Raw genomic sequence first — 19,039 nt, 5'->3', positions numbered from 1 at the left:
TTTATACTATATACAAGTTACCAAAAACGTATCACTTCGGTAGATTGCTGGGTGCTCTTTACGTATGTAGCTGTCAATAACGATGAGTTGATGAGATAAGCCGATCAGTTAATACACGATTTCGACGAAATTTATGTAAACCATATTCAATAAAATTAATGTGATAGACTCATTGCTAAAGATACACAAAGAACCTTACATGCTCACCGTGAAGTCTTGGCGTTGTGCAACAAATTCAAACTCATTGTATCCGTGTAGCGTTTAGGTGTATTTTTCTGAAGGGAAATGTGCACTGTGTACACTGGACAATATTTACGCAGTAATCTAAATTTTAGTTAAACAAAGCTCGGAAACTATATCCCTTTGATTCAACACGAAAAGACAAAAGTGCACGCAAAAGATTTTGGTTAAATATTTGTAAAAATTATATTTGCACGCATTGGCAAATACATACTGCGAACACTATCAACTATTTTCTTCAGTGACAACAGATGGTATCTCTGCATTCTTCTGTATAGTTGTATTAAAGCAGAGACAGTTTGATCATTTCAGTTAGTGAAATAGTGCCTTGTGATATAATCACGGATGCCCCGTCCATCTTTGGGACCTGTATATTGCCCTTCAATGTTACTGTCGTCCTCTCCATCAACATCCAGCATGGGTTCACGAAGAATTATCGCCAGATTATGCAACACAGCACAAGCACCTGTGAAATATAGTATGATTGTTTAAAGGGTCTACAGTATTGTTATCATTCGATTTTTATGTTATATGAATGAGTGTTTCCCACTGGTGTTAGCACTTATATATCGGTTATCTTCAAATGTATTTCATAGTTACAGTGTATATTATTATCTTAGTAAACTAACCAATGATGGTGCAAACTCTCTCTGGGCTCATCCTGATTTCACCGTGCAGAACATGGAAACGCCGTTTGAGCCACCCAAATGCTCTTTCTATGGTTGACCTTGTTCTTTTATGGGAAGAGTTGAATCGCTCTTGCTCGGGGCTAGATGGCTTTAGATACGGAGTCATCAAATACGGACGACATGCGTATCCACTGTCACCGAGAATAACGCCGTCTTGTAGAGTCGTATGGTGTGTTTCCAGGTGTTGCCGCACGTTACTCATCTTGAACACGTGGCTGTCATGCGTACTGCCTGGCCATCTCGCCACTAAGTTAGTAAATTTACCTACAGAACGAGACAAATGTGGTCAATGTTAATATAAGTCAATATTACCATCGAACTTGGTTCATAATGCAGCCACTGCAATATAGCTGAAACATTGCTGATCGCGGCGTTAAACAACAAATGCTGAAATCATATCATACATTAAAGATTTGTCTGATAGCTATTTCGTTTAACAACGTGTCAGGGTCGTAAACATATTGACCTTGTGACTTTGAAGGGAGGACGTTTATGCTCCATGCACAGGTTTAACAGTGACATTTGATTTGTTATTATAAAAAATTAATTAACACACCTTGGCAGTCACACACTGCTTGAACGTTGATCGAATGGTAGCCTTTCCTATTGACAAAGGCAGGTTCGTTGTCTGATGGTGCTTGTATCCGTACATGTGTCCCATCGATACATCCGATCACTCCAGGAAATCGAGATATATTGTAGAATTCCTTTCTAATGTCGCCTATATCCCTCTCGGACGGCCAGGGCACAAGAGACGCAATGGCAAGGGAAACTTTCCTCACAACTCGTGAGGCTGTTGATTTGTCTATCCCTATTGTGTCGCCAGTGATTTGTAGGAAACTTCCACTTGCAAAGAAACGTAGGGCTACCAGAACCTGATAAAATGATTATACAGAGGCAAATGATAGGTTTGACAAATTTTCAAATATTTCCATAATACTTATATCCACTTTGTTATTTATTTGGCTGCGTTTTCATTATGTCTCACTAAGTAAAGTGTTAATTATTGTTATAAGATGTGCATGCTTTAATTAATCAAAAGGTTCTTTTGGCCGGAATCGAACACGCAAAACTGTTCTCTTCAGTGTGCACGACACATTTAGTTTTAAGTCATAAGAGTAACTCCCCATTATGAAATTGATCATGGCTGACAACGCCAAGTTGAAAACGTATCGTTCTGGAGTGAAGTGGGAAGGATCAATGAATTTACATTACTACCAATTGTGAAAAATATTTACTAGGTTGGTATCATTAGGCTGCATATATGACTATACCAACACACGTGTTAGTGAGCAGACCAAGGCAGAACTGCGTATCATTCATTGTAAAGATTGCCGCTTTAAATTTGTCCGATGTGGCGCTATAATTATTGATTTATTTCAAACTTGCTGAGTTTCTCTCTAGTAACGACGTGTTAATTAACAAACATTTACCTGTAGTTCAACACTTAGTGCGTGCGATCCTGCAGATTTGGGCTGTAATTCATCTCTCACAAGATCGCAGATATATCTGATGCTTGCCTTCCCAAAACGGTGATGAGTTCGTTTTCTGAAAACACGGTCTTTCCTTGTGCGTCCTAAGCGTTCCAACAATATGTTCGCTGCCATCTTTGTTTTTTAATGACACGCTAATGATGCCCCAGAACCTTCGTTAAGTTAATGACGCGCTAATGACAGCACGGCGTCATTAAAACGTTAGTACAACTGGATTTAATGATACATAAGTTAATGAAGGTTTAATGACACGTTAATGCATCATTAAAATTTGATACAACCCTTGATATTTATTTCTAAACCAAGATCCGGTTGAATCAAATTTTAATGATGCATCAACTTGCCAATAACATGCATGTTGGTTAATATATGAAGAATTACTCATATTCAAGAGCTATTCGATTGGTTCGATGGTTGGTTGTTTGGTTTATTGTTTAACGCCGCACTCGGCTATTGGCGTGTCCCTTGTTGGTGAGAATAGATATAAATGGTTCAGGAATAAATATCAACGGCTAACGTAACCTTAGAGACAGATCCAGATTCGAACCAACTCTCCTAAACACAACCACATTTGTTTTATCTAGGTTTACTGTAAGTTTCCATTCATCTGTTAACTTTTTTAAGATATTCAGCTGGTTTTGAAGCCCTATCACAGTATCTGATACAAGTATAACATCATCAGCAAACAATAGCATATTGTTCGTAAATGAAAAATGAGAACAGCATAGGACTTAATAAGCAGCCTTGTTTCAAACCAAGAGAACAATCGAAAAAGTCTGTTCACTGACGATCAATCCATATACATGCTCTCACATTTGTGTACATACTTTTTAACATATGTAGCATTTTACCATTCATGTCTGTATTTTTCAAACAAAGCCATAATTTATGTCGATTAACAGAATCAAACGATTTCTTAAAGTTAACGAATGCTACATACAGCATCTTCTTACGCCTTAATAGATATTTCTGAACAATGGCATGAAGTGTAAACACGTGGTCATTAGTAGAATAATGTTTTCGAAAACCAGCTTGCGTTTCCGGAATTTTGTCTCTCATATTTGCCCAAAGCGTAAGTTTCTTGTTTAAAATACATGTAAAGACTTTACTAAGTGTACTATTAAGGGAGATTCCTCTATAGTTATCTAGATTATTACGATCACCTTTTTTGTGGAGAGGTACAAATATAGCTTTCGACCACATATTAGGAAAACGGCTACTTGAATATATCTTATTAAACTATTTCGCCAAAAACGGCAGTATTATTTCCTTAGAACATTTGAGCATTTCAACAAGAAGATTATCTAGTCCAGGGGACTTTCCATTCTTCAGAGAATACATTGCATCAATAATTTCCTCAACAGTGATATTGGCATCAAGAATACATCGATCAATATCAGTATGATAACATATATCTGTGTCTGTATCAGAACTGGTTAAGTTCTCAAACATAAGTTCTCAGCAGTATGGAAAACATCTTTGAAATGATATAACCATTCGGTTGGATTAATATATGCCTTTGAGTTAATATTTCGAATCTCTTTCCAAACTTGTGTAGGGTTACCGAGAGATTTGTATAATTTATCTGCTTTATGTTGTCGAACTTGACATTTATACCCCCGACATGTTTGCTTATATTTATTCCTAACAGCACAATATTGTTTTCTGGAATGTTCATTTATATGTCGTCGGAATTGTCGAAGTGCTCTGCTGCAGGCACGTTAAGCAGATCTACATTCACAATTTAATATTATTCTATTGAGTGTATTGTGGATATTTGTGCATTACAATCAGCTTATTCTAAAAATAATTTTACAAATTCGTATAGCTTTATCTTCATTTTCATCAACATCTAACAACAGACGATCTAATAACGTAGTAGATCGTAACTTATCTAAAAACTGAACACTGAAGTTATCATTCCAGATGTACTTATCATAATGTATATAACTAATTCACCGCTGCTGGTCTTATACGTCATCGCCATATTTACATCTGAGTTCCGGAGGAAAATTATCAGAGTCTAATCTTTCACCAACATTCAACATAGATATGTGTGAAAAGAATTCATAGAGCAGATGAAGTAATCATTAACACTGCTGCCCTTGCTACTGACGTACGTATATTCACCATTAGTGTCACCCTCCATTCGACCGTTCACGATACAAACGTCAAAAACATCACATAAGTTTAACAGCGTGCGGCCGAATCTGTTCATCCTCAAATGGCGGGATAGTATCCTCGGGAAAATGATCACTTCTATTCTGTATGCTGTCTGGGTTAAAGTCTCTATAGTTTTTCTTATTACCACAACGAGCCTTCATGTCTTCACACAACACAATATGACAATCTGATACATCGGGTAATAAATCAGATAAAAACAACTCCAGCTGGTCTATAGCACATGTTGATGACTTATTGTCTCCACACAACACAGTATAACAATCTGATACATCGGGTAATAAATCAGATAAAAACAACTCCAGCTGGTCTATAGCACACGTTGATGACTTATTGTCTCCACACAACACAGTATAACAATCTGATACATCGGGTAATAAATCAGATAAAAATAACTCCAGCTGGTCTATAGCACACGTTGATGACTTATTGTCTCCACACAACACAGTATAACAATCTGATACATCGGGTAATAAATCAGATAAAAATAACTCCAGCTGGTCTATAGCACATGTTGATGACTTATTGTCTCCACACAACACAGTATAACAATCTGATACATCGGGTAATAAATCAGATAAAAACAACTCCAGCTGGTCTATAGCACATGTTGATGACTTATTGTCTCCACACAACACAGTATAACAATCTGATACATCGGGTAATAAATCAGATAAAAACAACTCCAGCTGGTCTATAGCACACGTTGATGACTTATTGTCTCCACACAACACAGTATAACAATCTGATACATCGGGTAATAAATCAGATAAAAATAACTCCAGCTGGTCTATAGCACATGTTGATGACTTAATGTCTCCACACAACACAATATGACAATCTGATACATCGGGTAATAAATCAGATAAAAACAGCTGCAGCTGGTCTATAGCACACGTTGATGACTTATTGTCTCCACACAACACAATATGACAATCTGATACATCGGGTAATAAATCAGATAAAAACAACTCCAGCTGGTCTATAGCACATGTTGATGACTTATTGTCTCCACACAACACAGTATAACAATCTGATACATCGGGTAATAAATCAGATAAAAACAACTCCAGCTGGTCTATAGCACACGTTGATGACTTATTGTCTCCACACAACACAGTATAACAATCTGATACATCGGGTAATAAATCAGATAAAAATAACTCCAGCTGGTCTATAGCACATGTTGATGACTTAATGTCTCCACACAACACAATATGACAATCTGATACATCGGGTAATAAATCAGATAAAAACAGCTGCAGCTGGTCTATAGCACACGTTGATGACTTATTGTCTCCACACAACACAATATGACAATCTGATACATCGGGTAATAAATCAGATAAAAATAACTCCAGCTGGTCTACAGCACACGTTGATGACTTAATGTCTCCACACAACACAATATGACAATCTGATACATCGGGTAATAAATCAGATAAAAACAGCTGCAGCTGGTCTATAGCACACGTTGATGACTTATTGTCTCCACACAACACAATATGACAATCTGATACATCGGGTAATAAATCAGATAAAAATAACTCCAGCTGGTCTACAGCACACGTTGATGACTTATATATAATAAGTAGATCCTTGTGGAGGAATATATACACAAACTAGAACAATGTCAAAATCAATTTTAAGAATATTTTTGATAGCCTGAGATAACAACATTATCTAAGTTGGTTTGCATAACGGTGCAAAAAACATCTATAGCTTGCTTAATACAGACACAAACATGGTATACAGTTTCATTTTCGAACTTAGGTATTTCCTTCTTGATGTTTGGTTCCTAGCTTTTTCTCAATAGATCTTGGTTATATTCAACAAGCTTTTTTTAACACTCTTTTTAAATACAAGCAACAAAAACCTTTTCCCAAATTGTAAGAGTTCATTGTACGATTCTGATCCTGATCATGTGTTTAAATCACTACGACATGGTGATGATAACAGGTTTTCGGGAAAAAGGTGAACGTAAGCCGCCCCACTGGTAGCACACGTCACTAACACATGCAAACACAAGTCAATTGTTAACCTGAGAAAACACTTGAACATACGACAAAGTCAAAATAGCAAATAATTTTGGTCACTGATGCGTCAAATAAATGCCCTCCACATGTACATGTCTACCATAAAACCTTTTGGAAAGCTTTACTGAGGCTTGAATGTTGTAAATTTAATGAAACAAATATTGAGTACCAGTCGTATTAGAGTAGTGGCCATAGCCCCAAACTGCCGACATACCCCTCCCCATGGTAGAACAAAGCAAACTTACATTTTCTTTATGTTTTTGTATCCAGCAGACTAGAAAATGATGATTGTGGTCAATTTTTTTGGAGTCAGATATTGTTCTGGGGTTGAGAAATGCACATTTCTGTTGTAAAAATAGAGAAAATGAAATAAAATCCCCTAAAAATGTAGTGTGTACATTGAGCCTTCTTTTTTATCATTTATGTGATAGTTCGCACATTGTAGACTTGAGTTATTGTTATTTTTTAAACTATAGCCTAGCAGAAATTTAGTTATTAGTAAAAGCAAGCCAAACATGGTAAATTTTCGCTTTATTTTCATTCTTTTTTTAATTATCAACCCAGCCATTTGATTATATCAAAATTAGCCGACACGTCTTATGTTGAGATGGCAATGTTCATATTCCAGATATCTATGATTATTTTAGAAAAGGGTAATATGTTTGTAAAATGTGCCCTTTCTTATTCCCATTGTTAATTTCATAAAAAAATAACTTCATACAGCACATACATATAGCCGTTTGCACATCCCATTTCTATATAGGATGGTATTAAAGGTTTGAAGGTCAGTGTCACTTTGAAGGTCAAGATCTAAATTAATACATAAACAGTATCAAATATAATATATGCAACAAATGCACATACAACTGCCATTACTGGTATGAAATTAGCACAACGAAAGAATAACTACTCGCTCTCTCAAATGGACAAGCATATGATATTGTGGACTCAATCTCAAGACAGATAAAGGTGTGTTAACCTCAGAATCCGATATTTAAATCAGAATATTTATGAAGACACAATTGCTATCAATACCCAAGGCGTGCAGTATTATCATAATATTTGTAATTACATTGATTCTTCGTCAGAGAAAGACCCGTGAAGATCCGGGGTAGAATAGATCTTCAGCTACCCATGCTTGTCGTAAAAGGCGACTAACGGGATCGGGTGGTCAGGCAAAAATACCCCCCAAAACTATTCAAAATTACCTTCCATTAACTTGCGTACAGAAACGCATGCATAAAATGAAAGAAAACGCAATTGTTTGAAACCAGCACGCGTAAATATCCAATGAAGCTTTTTCAGCATGCGTACAAAGGAGCTAATTTCCGAAACGCAATTACGAGCTAATTTACGTTCCGAGTCAAGCCTATAACTAGAACCGTTATATACATCTAAAACATTATTTCATTTTTTTTATAAATCTCTAAATGCTTACTCATTTTGGGAAAACCCAATACAGTAATGAATAGTTGAGTGAAAACATATTGGTTACCCAATGAAAATGTAATAACTCAATTAAAATAGAAACCTTCGAGTAAAAACTCAAATGCTCAAAAAGTTATCTGGAGCTCTGAATATATGTCACCCTTCTAGTGTGTATATTTTGGGTTGACATTACTCGCAAGGGTACATGTTCCCGGTATCAACATTATCTGTGTTTTGCGTTCTACACGTACACACATGAAAAGAATCAATCACTTTCATGTAATACTCTCCAGATTTACATTAACTTTATAATTATTCCTATCACCTTCAAATCTTGTATATTCTATAATATATAAAATATGTTGTTCGGTTATCGGCTGCAAAATACTGATTTGTAAGGGTCGTGTCCTTATTATGTTACTACATTTATAGCCTGTAAACATGTGTTGAGGTACATAACAGGTGCTAACATTCTCAGCTCTAAACGTGCTTAGGATTAATGTTTAGGACTTTGGGTGTTTCATCTCAACACGTTAATGATATGTAACACATACCAGGGGCTCAATATCCCAAAATATCAACAAGCTTTGAACATAACATGTTCATGAAAAGTGTGGAATATCGTTATTGGTTTCATTCATTAATTGCCTCCTCCAGTTCGCAAGTCAGCACGAGGGACGTTCACATATAAAAAATAGTTACAATCGTTATATCAAACTCACAATGAGTTCATAAGATTCAGAAGAAAAATGGCACCCGTTGTGTTCTGTCCAATCGAAACACTATTAGACATTAAATACTTGATTATCTGAATATAACATCACTTTGTTTTGATAAATACAGCAGCAAGCAAGAGTCGAGCAAGGATTGTAGAAATGTACATATTTGAACAGATATGTTTTAGCTCTTGCTTGGTGTTATATTGTAAACATCGCAGAGCAAGATACACCAAGTACTACAACTGTTTATACGGTTTAGAGGGTTAGAGGGCGGGGTGGGTGGGTTGAGAGAGCCCACTACTAATATATAGACAGAGATAATATTAGATGTCTAATTATTTGCTGAGATAATGATAAGGATAAGATCTTATGCAAATTACTTGCACTCACTTAACGATACACTGTTTTGGACCCAAGCTTCAATGGCGTAATTGTAAAAGCTGAGATAATCGAGACTGGTTATTTTATGATATATAGCTGTAAGTGAAAGGTAGTTGCATCCTGGTAATTGTAGAAGAACGTTGTGAAACAATGGTATTCTTAGGGTGATGTCTGGTTATAAATTCATTGAAGACAGTTTTCTCCACATTGCCCGACACATATGGGAATGTTGAAGAAGTTGTCAGTTTGGATTGAGCCCCAAAGAAGTGTCCCTAAACTCTGCTACAGCATTCGTCCACCATCTCTACAAGTGAAAAACATCAGTCTCCCTGGATGACCTAGGCTATGTCCAACACTGACAAGGCAGCTAGACTGCCACGTACAGAACACTGTCCTGCTCTGTTAACTGGTTAACTGGTTTCGTTGTCCTTCACTTTACTTAATTAACGACAAATCTATATTTTGGATTTGGTTGTTTGTTTGTTGTGTTACGCCGCACGCAGCAATATTCCAGCTATATGACGGCGGTCTGTCAATAATCGAGTCTGGACAAGACAATCCAGTGATTAATATCATGAGCATCGATCCACGCAAGTTGGATCGATGACATGCATCAACCAAGTCAGCGAACCTGACCACCCGATCCCGTTAGTCGCCTTTTACGACAAGCATAGTCACCTTTTAGGACAAGAATGGGCTGCTGAAGACCTATTCTACCCCGGAATCTTCACGGGTCTATATACTTTGGAAGGTTAATGACAATCTCATTTGGCCAAACTGCACCGGTGGGGCAGCATATGCTCATCTTTTCACGAAAATCCCGATATCATAACTATTTGAGAGTGATTTATAAACCCATGATCAGAATCAGAAACGTACATCTGACTCTGCTTTCAATATAGCTTCCTCACGATTATGGAAAGGGTTTTGTTGCTGTTATTAAAAGTTTGTTGAATATTAGCCAATGCTATTGAGAAAAGGCTATGAACCAAACATTATTAAGGAAAAAGTTAATGAAAAGGCGTTCATTAGTTCGAGGGGAAATAGTATACCGGCAATTGTATAATCAATCATAAATGTTAATGTCTCATCTAGACTGAAAACTAACACATTGCATTAAATGAGTGAATAGTACAGTATAATGTATCTGCCACAATCCTATTTCAAATCATATACATTTGTCATGCGTATTTGCATTTATAATGTCATTATTTTTTTATTTTTTTTGTAATTATTATTTGCATTTATAATGTAATTATATCTTCTTCATACTTCAAACGTATTTCATACATACTCATTGATGCAGTGTTTGCTTCGTGGTCTTTCGCTATTTTTCTGAAATGGATTTTCACCCATTAGATCTTTATTACTTTTGTTTGTTTGTTTGGTTGGTTGGTTTGTTGTTTCACCAACCAAAATTAAGAAAGAACTGATGGGTGGAAATGCATTTCAGAAAAATAGTGAAAGACCACGAAGCAAACACTGCATCAATGAGTATGGGAAAGATTAGATTTCTTTATTCACCGCACTCAGCAATATTCCAGCCAAATGGCGGCGGTCTGTAAATAATCGAGTCTGGACCAGACAATCCAGTGATTGATATGAGCATCAATCCACGCATTTGGGATCAATGACATGCATCAACCAAGTCAGCGAGCCTGACCACCCGATCCGGTGAATCGCCTTTTATGACAAGCATACTCGCCTTTTACGGCAAGCATGGGTTGCTGAAGACCTATTCTACCCCGGATCTTCACGGGTTGAAAACGTGTGGAACAAAAGACAGCAACATACGAAGAGATGTGAGTCACGGATCCCTAGTATCAACGCTCACTCCCCCACCTTCACCCTCACCTTCACCTTCTAATCCAGGACACCAATCAGCAGTGTAAACTAGCTCCAATCAAACCTCCGTTAGTCGCCTCTTACGACAAGCATTGTCGCCTATTACGGCAAGCGCGGGTTGCTGAAGACATATTCTACCCCGGATCTTTACGGGTCTCTCAATACTGAAACACACAGACATCGTATATATGCAGAGAGGCTGTACACACGGATTAATTTCTGATTGACATGACATGATACAAATACATTGTTAAGTTTCGAACAGTATTTGTATTGACTGATCAGAAAAGTAAATATAATTATATAGATGACTTGTATTTCCTGTATTTCTGTTCCCCGTATCCTGTATGGGTATGGCTTGAGTTGTGTAAATGTCATCATTGCTATTGTGTCTATTTAAAGAGTCACTCCACACAGATTTGCCTTGAGTCGCTGTAGGGGTCACTTTGCATTGCTTGAGGACACTTTAGGTGGACACTTGACATGCCTTTGTTCCCTTGGACATTTTACCTACATTAATTGTGATTTATTAATTATAAGCTTCTAAAGCATTCAGGCAGACTTTGAGATATAAAACGACATGATTGTCAATATAGCGGTTACTTTATCTTCAGTTCTGTAATAATTTGAAAAGGAAAATAGAGTGATTTTTTCATGCTTTTTACAAATTTTGGCTCATTACTCTATTAAAACCATTCCGCTTTTTTTTGTTTATTCTATTGTAGGTTTCGTATGTCAACACATTGCTTTTGTGATAAAATAAGCATTCCAATATGCAAACTGACGTTTTTAGAGCCATTTATTTGATTTACTTAATTTTGACACAAAAATGTGCATTTTACTACCAAAAAACGTGTACATTGTTAAGTTTCGAACATAATTTGTATATATTAAGATGACTTCCTGTATTTCATGTATTTCTGTTCCCCGAATCCTGTATGAGTATGGCTTGAGTTGTGTAAATTATGTATGTCCTGGTATCGTGTCATCATTGCTATTATGTCTATTTAATGAGTCACTCCACACAGATTTGCCTTGAGTCGCTGTAGGGGTCACTTTGCATTGCTTGAGGACACTTTAGGTGGACACTTGACATGCTTTTGTTCCCTTGTACCTAAGCACGAACACCAGGTAACATCACTATTTGATAGTGATCCATAAACACATACTCATGATACAGTCGGAATCGTTGAAAGGGTAGTGTCGCTTTTATATATTGAGCAAGGTGAATCTCAAACTAGCAAAAGATTTCAGCAATGATAGGCAGACAGACATACATATATTTTATTTAAGTCTCACCTTCAACATTACATACAGTGTTTAAAGCAAAGATAAATACACGCGACGCAAAACATTTCCATAATCATAAAAATACCCATTGTACGGTTCTGACCATATCATGCATGAGTTCTTTATGAATCACTTTTTCAAATAGTGCCACACTCAACAATATTCCTGCTATGTGACGGCGGTCTGTAAATTATCGAATCTGTACCAGACAATTCAGTGATTGATATTATGATCATCGATCTACGCAATTGGAATACGATGACATGCACGAACCAAGTCAGCGAGCCCGACCACCCGATCCCGTTAGCCGCCTCTTACGACAAGCATAGGTACCAGTTTTGGAAGACCTATTCTCGACCCAGATCTTCATGGGTCCTTTCAAATAGTGATGATACCATGTGTTCTTTCTCTTATGGATGTTGTGCTATAGATACTGTTATGAAAATAGTTGCCGTAAATTCTACAACTCACACAAGGCATAACTTGTAAAGTTACTTTATCGCCATCCAATACATCAACGCTCACTCCTCCACCTTCACCCTCACCTTCACCTTCTAATCCAGGACACCAATCAGCAGTGTAAACTAGCTCCAATCAAACCTCCGTTAGTCGCCTCTTACGACAATTATTGTCGCCTATTACGGCAATTACATCATGTATTATGTATTATAAATATAAAAAATAACATACGTCATTCAAGCCGCATGCCATACTAGATTAGGTCTAAGTTTAGGAAAGCTAAGAGAAGCCTTAATTCAGCATCAGAACACACATGGCAAATAAACAAATATACACATATTTTCTGAGAAATAAAAAACAGAAGAAAATTGAAATTAAACAAAGAAGTTTCTAAACCCTATAAAAAACACAATACAGAGAAGGACAGCTATGCAAATAAATATGAGACACAACCTTTCCAGAATCATCAGGTGGAGAAGGGGGCTAGGATGGAGATCAGCTCAATTATTATATATTATTACAGTTGCTCAGTTATCTAGTGTTTTATCTAAAATAAATAATAATAACGATCTGTATTCTCGGACACTTTAATCAGTGTGCAAGAGTAGGGCTTACAATGCGAGGCCTATGACAGAAATATTTCCGTAAAAAGGGGAAATGAATCACTATCAAATGATACCGGGTCATTAAGAAGGAAGTATGACAACATGAATTTGGTTATAATGATGACAAATACAATATGATAGTATGGGTCTATCGAAATGATCTTCTAACATTCAAGTAACATCTGCATCCTGACTAGGCAATAGATACAATTTCAACTAGACATAAACAGGGTCACCTTATTTATGTAAAACATAAACAGGCTTCACTAGTTTTGACCTTATGGGGGGCGGTCGGGTAGCCTAGTGGTTAAAGCGGTCGCTCGTCACGCCGAAGACCCGGGTTCGATTCCCGACATGGGTACAATGTGTGAAGCCCATTTCTGGTGTCCCCCGCCGTGATATTGCTGGAATATTGCTAAAAGCGGCGTAAAACCATATTCACTCACTCACTCACTTTGACCTAATGGTGTTCACTCAGACACTGCTGGAATACATTCAGAGCACAAGGCAACACGTTGAGAGCACCATCTGAATGAGGATGAAGTTCTGCAAAACATTAATCCTTACTCACGATCCTGTTGTACAGCTGTTCCCATAGCTCCTCCTGATCTGTACTTTCCAAGGAAAGCATGTTGTCCTCATTCAGCAGTTGGTTGATGATCGGTGGCATTGGATGACGAAGGATTGCATTTGTGTAGAGGATGATGAACCTATCTGGTTTCATATTCTCACTAGCATCGACAGCAGAGGAAAGCCTGAAATAACACAGCTCGTCTTCAAGAAAAGCTTCCGTGAGAATGATGACAGTCTTCCAACTGTTGTTGATGGCGTCGAGGACCTCTGCACATGTGTATACCCCAGGCTCGAAGTCTCTTTCGGGAATACATAGAGTGAGATCTCTGCTGATTTCTATCTCCTGTGTGAATGCATTAAGCACCCACTGGTAGTTGTCTTTTGTTGAGTAATAGACTAATACATCATACGTAAAATATCTGTGGAAATTGAAGCCCAGTCGTTTCACACTCCACCGTTTTAACAGATGGACATTTCTTGCGATATGTGAACTAAGGGAAAGTACCAAGAAAAACAGAAACAAAAGACACACAGCAAAGGAAAGACAAACAATGGAAATACATTCTCTCCAAAGGTTTAAAGAAGCATTTGCAATATCCGTCATATTTACCATTTGTCCTTCATCGTTTCTGCACATGTAGTGACTACTTTCAACAAACCTTACATCTGTCTCAGTTAACCATACGATGAAGTCCAAATACGCACAGCCACATAACAGAGGATTTCCTCGAAGATTGACAGAGAGGTTCCTCTGTTGAGACACGATATCCAGCCTCTGCCTTGTATCTACACTAAGTTGGTGTATTAAATTGTAGGAGACATCTATCATTGATATATTTGGTATATTCTCTACATCGGGAGGAAGGTCTGTGAGCCCGTTATTTAACAAATGCAATTTTTCAAGATGTTGCAAATTCGCAAATATTCCTTTCATGTTATGAATAATTAAATTAAAACCAACAGTAATATGATTCAGTGAAAGGACGTTAAGGTTGTGAAATGATTTCAGTAAAGCCTTTGGTGGTTCAGTGAAACCATTTCCGGAAATATGCAACTCTTGGAGGTTTTCTAGACCCATGATGCGAACGTCATTTGCTTGTACAGAACAATTAGCAAACACCAATGCTTTCCATCCCTGAGTTCCAGAGAAATTCAAGGTATCCAAAAAATTATCAAATGGTGTCAGTACTGGTGCAAAGTAAAGTGAGGAAAGATTTTGGGGGAAAGGCAACTGTGTAGGTATAGGGTCTTTTACAGCCGCGTCCATGTGTGAATTCTGTCCTTTGCTTTTCAATACCGAACTTGCAGAGAAGACACACTGTTCAGGGTTTCCTCTTGGTAATACCATCTTTTCATCAGATGAATGAAACACTGAGTGTGAGTTAAAAAACGGGTATTTGACATTGATCAATTTATAATCTTGATCTGTTTGTGCAAATGTAAAAGAATTCAAATTCGGGTACATATAAAGTGTTTGTAGTAGTGGATACTCGTTAAGTATCATATTGTGGCTAAGATCTAAACTATGAAGACACAGGGAAAATGGTTCCTTAGTCAAGGCTCCCTTTTGAATCGTCTTAATTCTGTTGCTTGCAAGAAAAACCTCTGAAACACACATAGTGACAAGATAACGTGTCATACTGGCTGATAGCATATTACACTCATGGCCAGCACCTATAATAAAGTTTGCTATGAATGAAATTCTGGTCATGGAACGATTTGAATATTTTTCCAGATTAAGCAAACGTACTGATAGGTCATAATTGACTGCATTTCTGATGTCTAAGATGTCCAGTCCTGGGAACTTGGCAACCAATTTACTATCTATCTTTCCTTTATTACATGCGTATATCTGAAGTTTTGTAAGATTTACTTTCGTGAAGACATCCAGTGCACTTTCGTTTAGTGAGCCGTTTTGGCAGAACCTTACTGTCAAACTCTGTAAATTTGTCATGTTACTAAATCCAACACCGAAATGTGGGTTAAGCGGAGAATCGATGGCGAGTTCTTCCAACTCATGCAACTGTGCGAATGTGTCTTCTGCGAAGCACCAATTGCTCTCCCGAATGTCCATATCAGTCAAGAATAGCAGTTTTAGTGGAACATTTTCGAACATACCTGGTGGAAGAGCTAGGGAAGTAAGGTTTAGCTTGTTTTTTCCAAGATCAAGTTTAGTCAGAGATGGTAGACTCTTGAGAGATCCTTCTTCAAGATGAGTGATTTTATTATTGTACATGCTGAGTGTGTGCAGTTCCGGGAGAATAGGAAAGGACATGTTTCCGATGCTTGTTATGCTGTTCCGTGTCAGATCAATAACTGACACATTGTTTGGAAAACCTTTGGGAACATCGCCAAAGGTCATTCCTGAACAGTTAACAAGTACCTCGTGACCTGTTTCTACAATCTGGCAATTCTTAATGTCAGATCTTGAAGTGCTGCACAGCAAACTGCCAGCGCTGATCCACTGAATCAGGATCCTCAGTAATATGTTCGCTGTCATTGTCTGAAAGATAATAATAATAATAATAATGGTGTATTGTTGTTTGTTTTTATTGTTTGTTTAACGCCGCACTCGGGACTATTCCAATTATATGACGGCGGTCTGTAAATAATCGAGTCTGGACCAGACAATCCAGTGATTGACATCATGAGCATCGATCCACGCAGTTTGAATCGATGACATGCATCAACCAAGTCAGCGAGCCTGACCACCCGATCCCGTTAGTCGCCTCTTACGATAAGCATAGTCGCCTTTTACGGCAAGCATGGGTTGCTGAAGATCTATTCTACCCCCCGGATCTTCACGGGTCGGGAGACACATGTATTCAGGCTAATATAACGTTTGTATTACCCTACCCTGAGACAGTATCCAGCTTGATATAACACGTGCCGATGAGCGTGACGCACCCAATCACTTTGTCGACTTTCAATTTGATTTAACATAAAAGGATAAACATGATTGATACGCAGGAACATGCTGTTAATGCAAATGGATAAAAATGTCAACAATGCCCATATTTGGGCATATATCAATATTTATGCGCAACCAGATTTGCAACCGGTTTCAGTTTAAATACACATTTTCACCCGGGAAGTGTTTTATCCAACTCATAAACCGTCTACAGGCAAGAAATACCAGAAAATATCGCGAATCAATAGCGAGGCCGCGGTATAAAACAAATTGGATGACAACAGGCGAGAGAAAGACCGCGTTCAGCATGCAAACAACTTAACTCAGCAAGTGTCAGAAAGCACTTTCCATGAATTTTAGGAAAAAGGTGCACGTTGATTACGAGTCAACAAAAGTCACAGCCCAAGCACAAACAAGCTCAATCGAACAACTGTTTTTTATCAATTTTCAATTATTTCCTTGATAATTTCCTTGTAGCAGTATCACTAGGGGTCATGTGGTCTTATGCGTCCCGCGTTAGGTTTCACACAGGGACACATAAATACACGTATACAAGTTCGAGGTACGTGGTATTGGGGTACGATGACGCAACCAGCTAAGTCGCGAGTCTGTCCGTCCGATCCAAATTTGTTCGATTCTCACGGCATGTAATATAGTGAAGAGCCATCTTGCACAAAGCAATTCAAGCGCTGAAACCATAGCAATTCTATGTTTAAGTACAGGAGTTAGAGAGTCTTAACGAAAGACGTTAAAAGATGGTACTTGTTGTTACCCTGTCTGGTGGTCAGCACTTAGGGGATAAAACACGGACTTGGTCGGCTCGAAGTAAGTATACTGTGTCTGAGTGGGGTTAAACTGCGGCATGGTATCTCAGTAGGCTAGCACTATAAATCGGCATCATTCCGGATAATAGACACACACACACACACACACACACACACACACACACACACACACACACACACACACACACACACACACACACACACACACACACGTGCATGCACGTCGCTATATAAGTCGCGACGTTAAACCCAGTTTCACCTCACCTCGGTCAGGTAGCCGTTATATTGCTAAAAGCGGCGTAAAACCACAGTCACTCACTCCACTCACTCGTGACCCGTGAAGATCCGGGGTAGAATAGCACTTCAGCAACCCATGCTTGCCGTAAAAGGTGTCTATGCTTGTCGTAAAAGGCGACTAACGGGATCGGGTGGTCAGGCTCGCTGACTTGGTTGATGCATGTCATCAACCCCAATTGCGTGGATCGATGCTCATGATATCAATCACTGGATGGTCTGGTCCAGACTCGATTATTGACAGACCGCCGTCATATAGCTGGAATATTGCTGAGTGCGGCGTTAAACAACAAACCAACCAACCACTCACTCGTTCCGCCATTTTGTTTTATCTCATCTTTGTTGTTGCCAGTAGCTTTTGTTGGAGACCAGGATATCCAGATGTACACAAAGGGTCATTAATATCTATAATTACAAATTCTATAATAACACTCACCTTGTATTCATAAGGATCTCCGTCTCTTTTCACTGATATTAATAACTGTGTCAGGTGGGACATCTGCATTGGGTTCAGCCTGCTGTGGTAGTAGTCATTTCCTTATGGGCGTTTCGGTCATAAACAAACAAGTGCAAAGTTCAGTTGAGTTAAAACTCCATATTGAGGAAATATTTCTTATCAACTACTTCCAATGCATTATCACGCGTCAAACAATTCTCAAAAATTTGATATCACGTGTTGAGGAAAATGTGTAAATATTAGTGTTGCTAAATGTTACGATAAAAGGTATTTGATCAGCCGATTGTAAATCAAAGCAAAACCCGTTCGTTCACAAGTCGTCTCTTTCAATCCCTCATCGAACTCAAGTGGTCTCTAATACTTTCCCATCTCAGTCTCCAGGTCGTTTCTTTTAATGTCTCCTCGTCGTCTCCAGGTCGTTTCTTATAATCTCTCCTCGTCGTCTCCAGGTCGTTTCTTATAATCTCTCCTCATCGTCTCCAGGTCGTTTCTTATAATCTCTCCTCATCGTCTCCAGGTCGTTTCTTATAATCTCTCCTCATCGTCTCCAGGTCGTTTCTTATAATCTCTCCTCATCGTCTCCAGGTCGTTTCTTATAATCTCTCCTCATCGTCTCCAGGTCGTTTCTTATAATCTCTCCTCATCGTCTCCAA

General features: G+C 38.1%; 2 protein-coding genes across 2 annotated transcripts; both read right to left on the bottom strand.

Annotated features, from left to right (window-relative positions):
• Positions 1–499: 499 nt before the first annotated feature.
• LOC139458572 (putative nuclease HARBI1) lies at positions 500–2,536 on the bottom strand. The gene is made up of 4 exons (XM_071239999.1): positions 2,363–2,536; positions 1,486–1,804; positions 870–1,193; positions 500–706 (listed from the first exon to the last, which is right to left on the bottom strand). The coding sequence occupies exons 1-4, from the start codon at positions 2,534–2,536 to the stop codon at positions 549–551; spliced, it is 975 nt and encodes a 324-aa protein (XP_071096100.1). The 3' UTR covers positions 500–548.
• An 11,277-nt stretch (positions 2,537–13,813) lies between these two features.
• Positions 13,814–18,428, bottom strand: LOC139459116 (toll-like receptor 4). Its single transcript, XM_071240564.1, has 2 exons — positions 18,366–18,428; positions 13,814–16,442 (listed from the first exon to the last, which is right to left on the bottom strand). Exons 1-2 carry the CDS (start codon positions 18,426–18,428, stop codon positions 13,923–13,925), a joined length of 2,583 nt encoding a protein of 860 aa, XP_071096665.1. The 3' UTR covers positions 13,814–13,922.
• Positions 18,429–19,039: the final 611 nt, after the last annotated feature.

The sequence above is a fragment of the Haliotis cracherodii genome, unplaced genomic scaffold (genome assembly GCF_022045235.1).
Source record: "Haliotis cracherodii isolate W230 unplaced genomic scaffold, xgHalCrac1.p SCAF_13, whole genome shotgun sequence".
Taxonomy (NCBI): Eukaryota; Metazoa; Mollusca; class Gastropoda; order Lepetellida; family Haliotidae; genus Haliotis; species Haliotis cracherodii.
This window is presented reverse-complemented; position numbering and strand designations above follow the sequence as displayed.

Excerpts from the sequence above, each read along its gene's own strand:
- LOC139458572 (XM_071239999.1), bottom strand. The coding sequence starts at position 2,536 with ATGGCAGCGAACATATTGTTGGAACGCTTAGGACGCACAAGGAAAGAC. Across the intron at positions 1,194-1,485 it reads AGCAGTGTGTGACTGCCAAG|GTAAATTTACTAACTTAGTG; the intron begins GTGTGTTAATTA and ends CTCGTTCTGTAG. Across the intron at positions 707-869 it reads GAGAGTTTGCACCATCATTG|GTGCTTGTGCTGTGTTGCAT; the intron begins GTTAGTTTACTA and ends TATATTTCACAG.
- LOC139459116 (XM_071240564.1), bottom strand. The coding sequence starts at position 18,428 with ATGTCCCACCTGACACAGTTATTAATATCAGTGAAAAGAGACGGAGAT. Across the intron at positions 16,443-18,365 it reads GAGATCCTTATGAATACAAG|ACAATGACAGCGAACATATT; the intron begins GTGAGTGTTATT and ends ATTATCTTTCAG.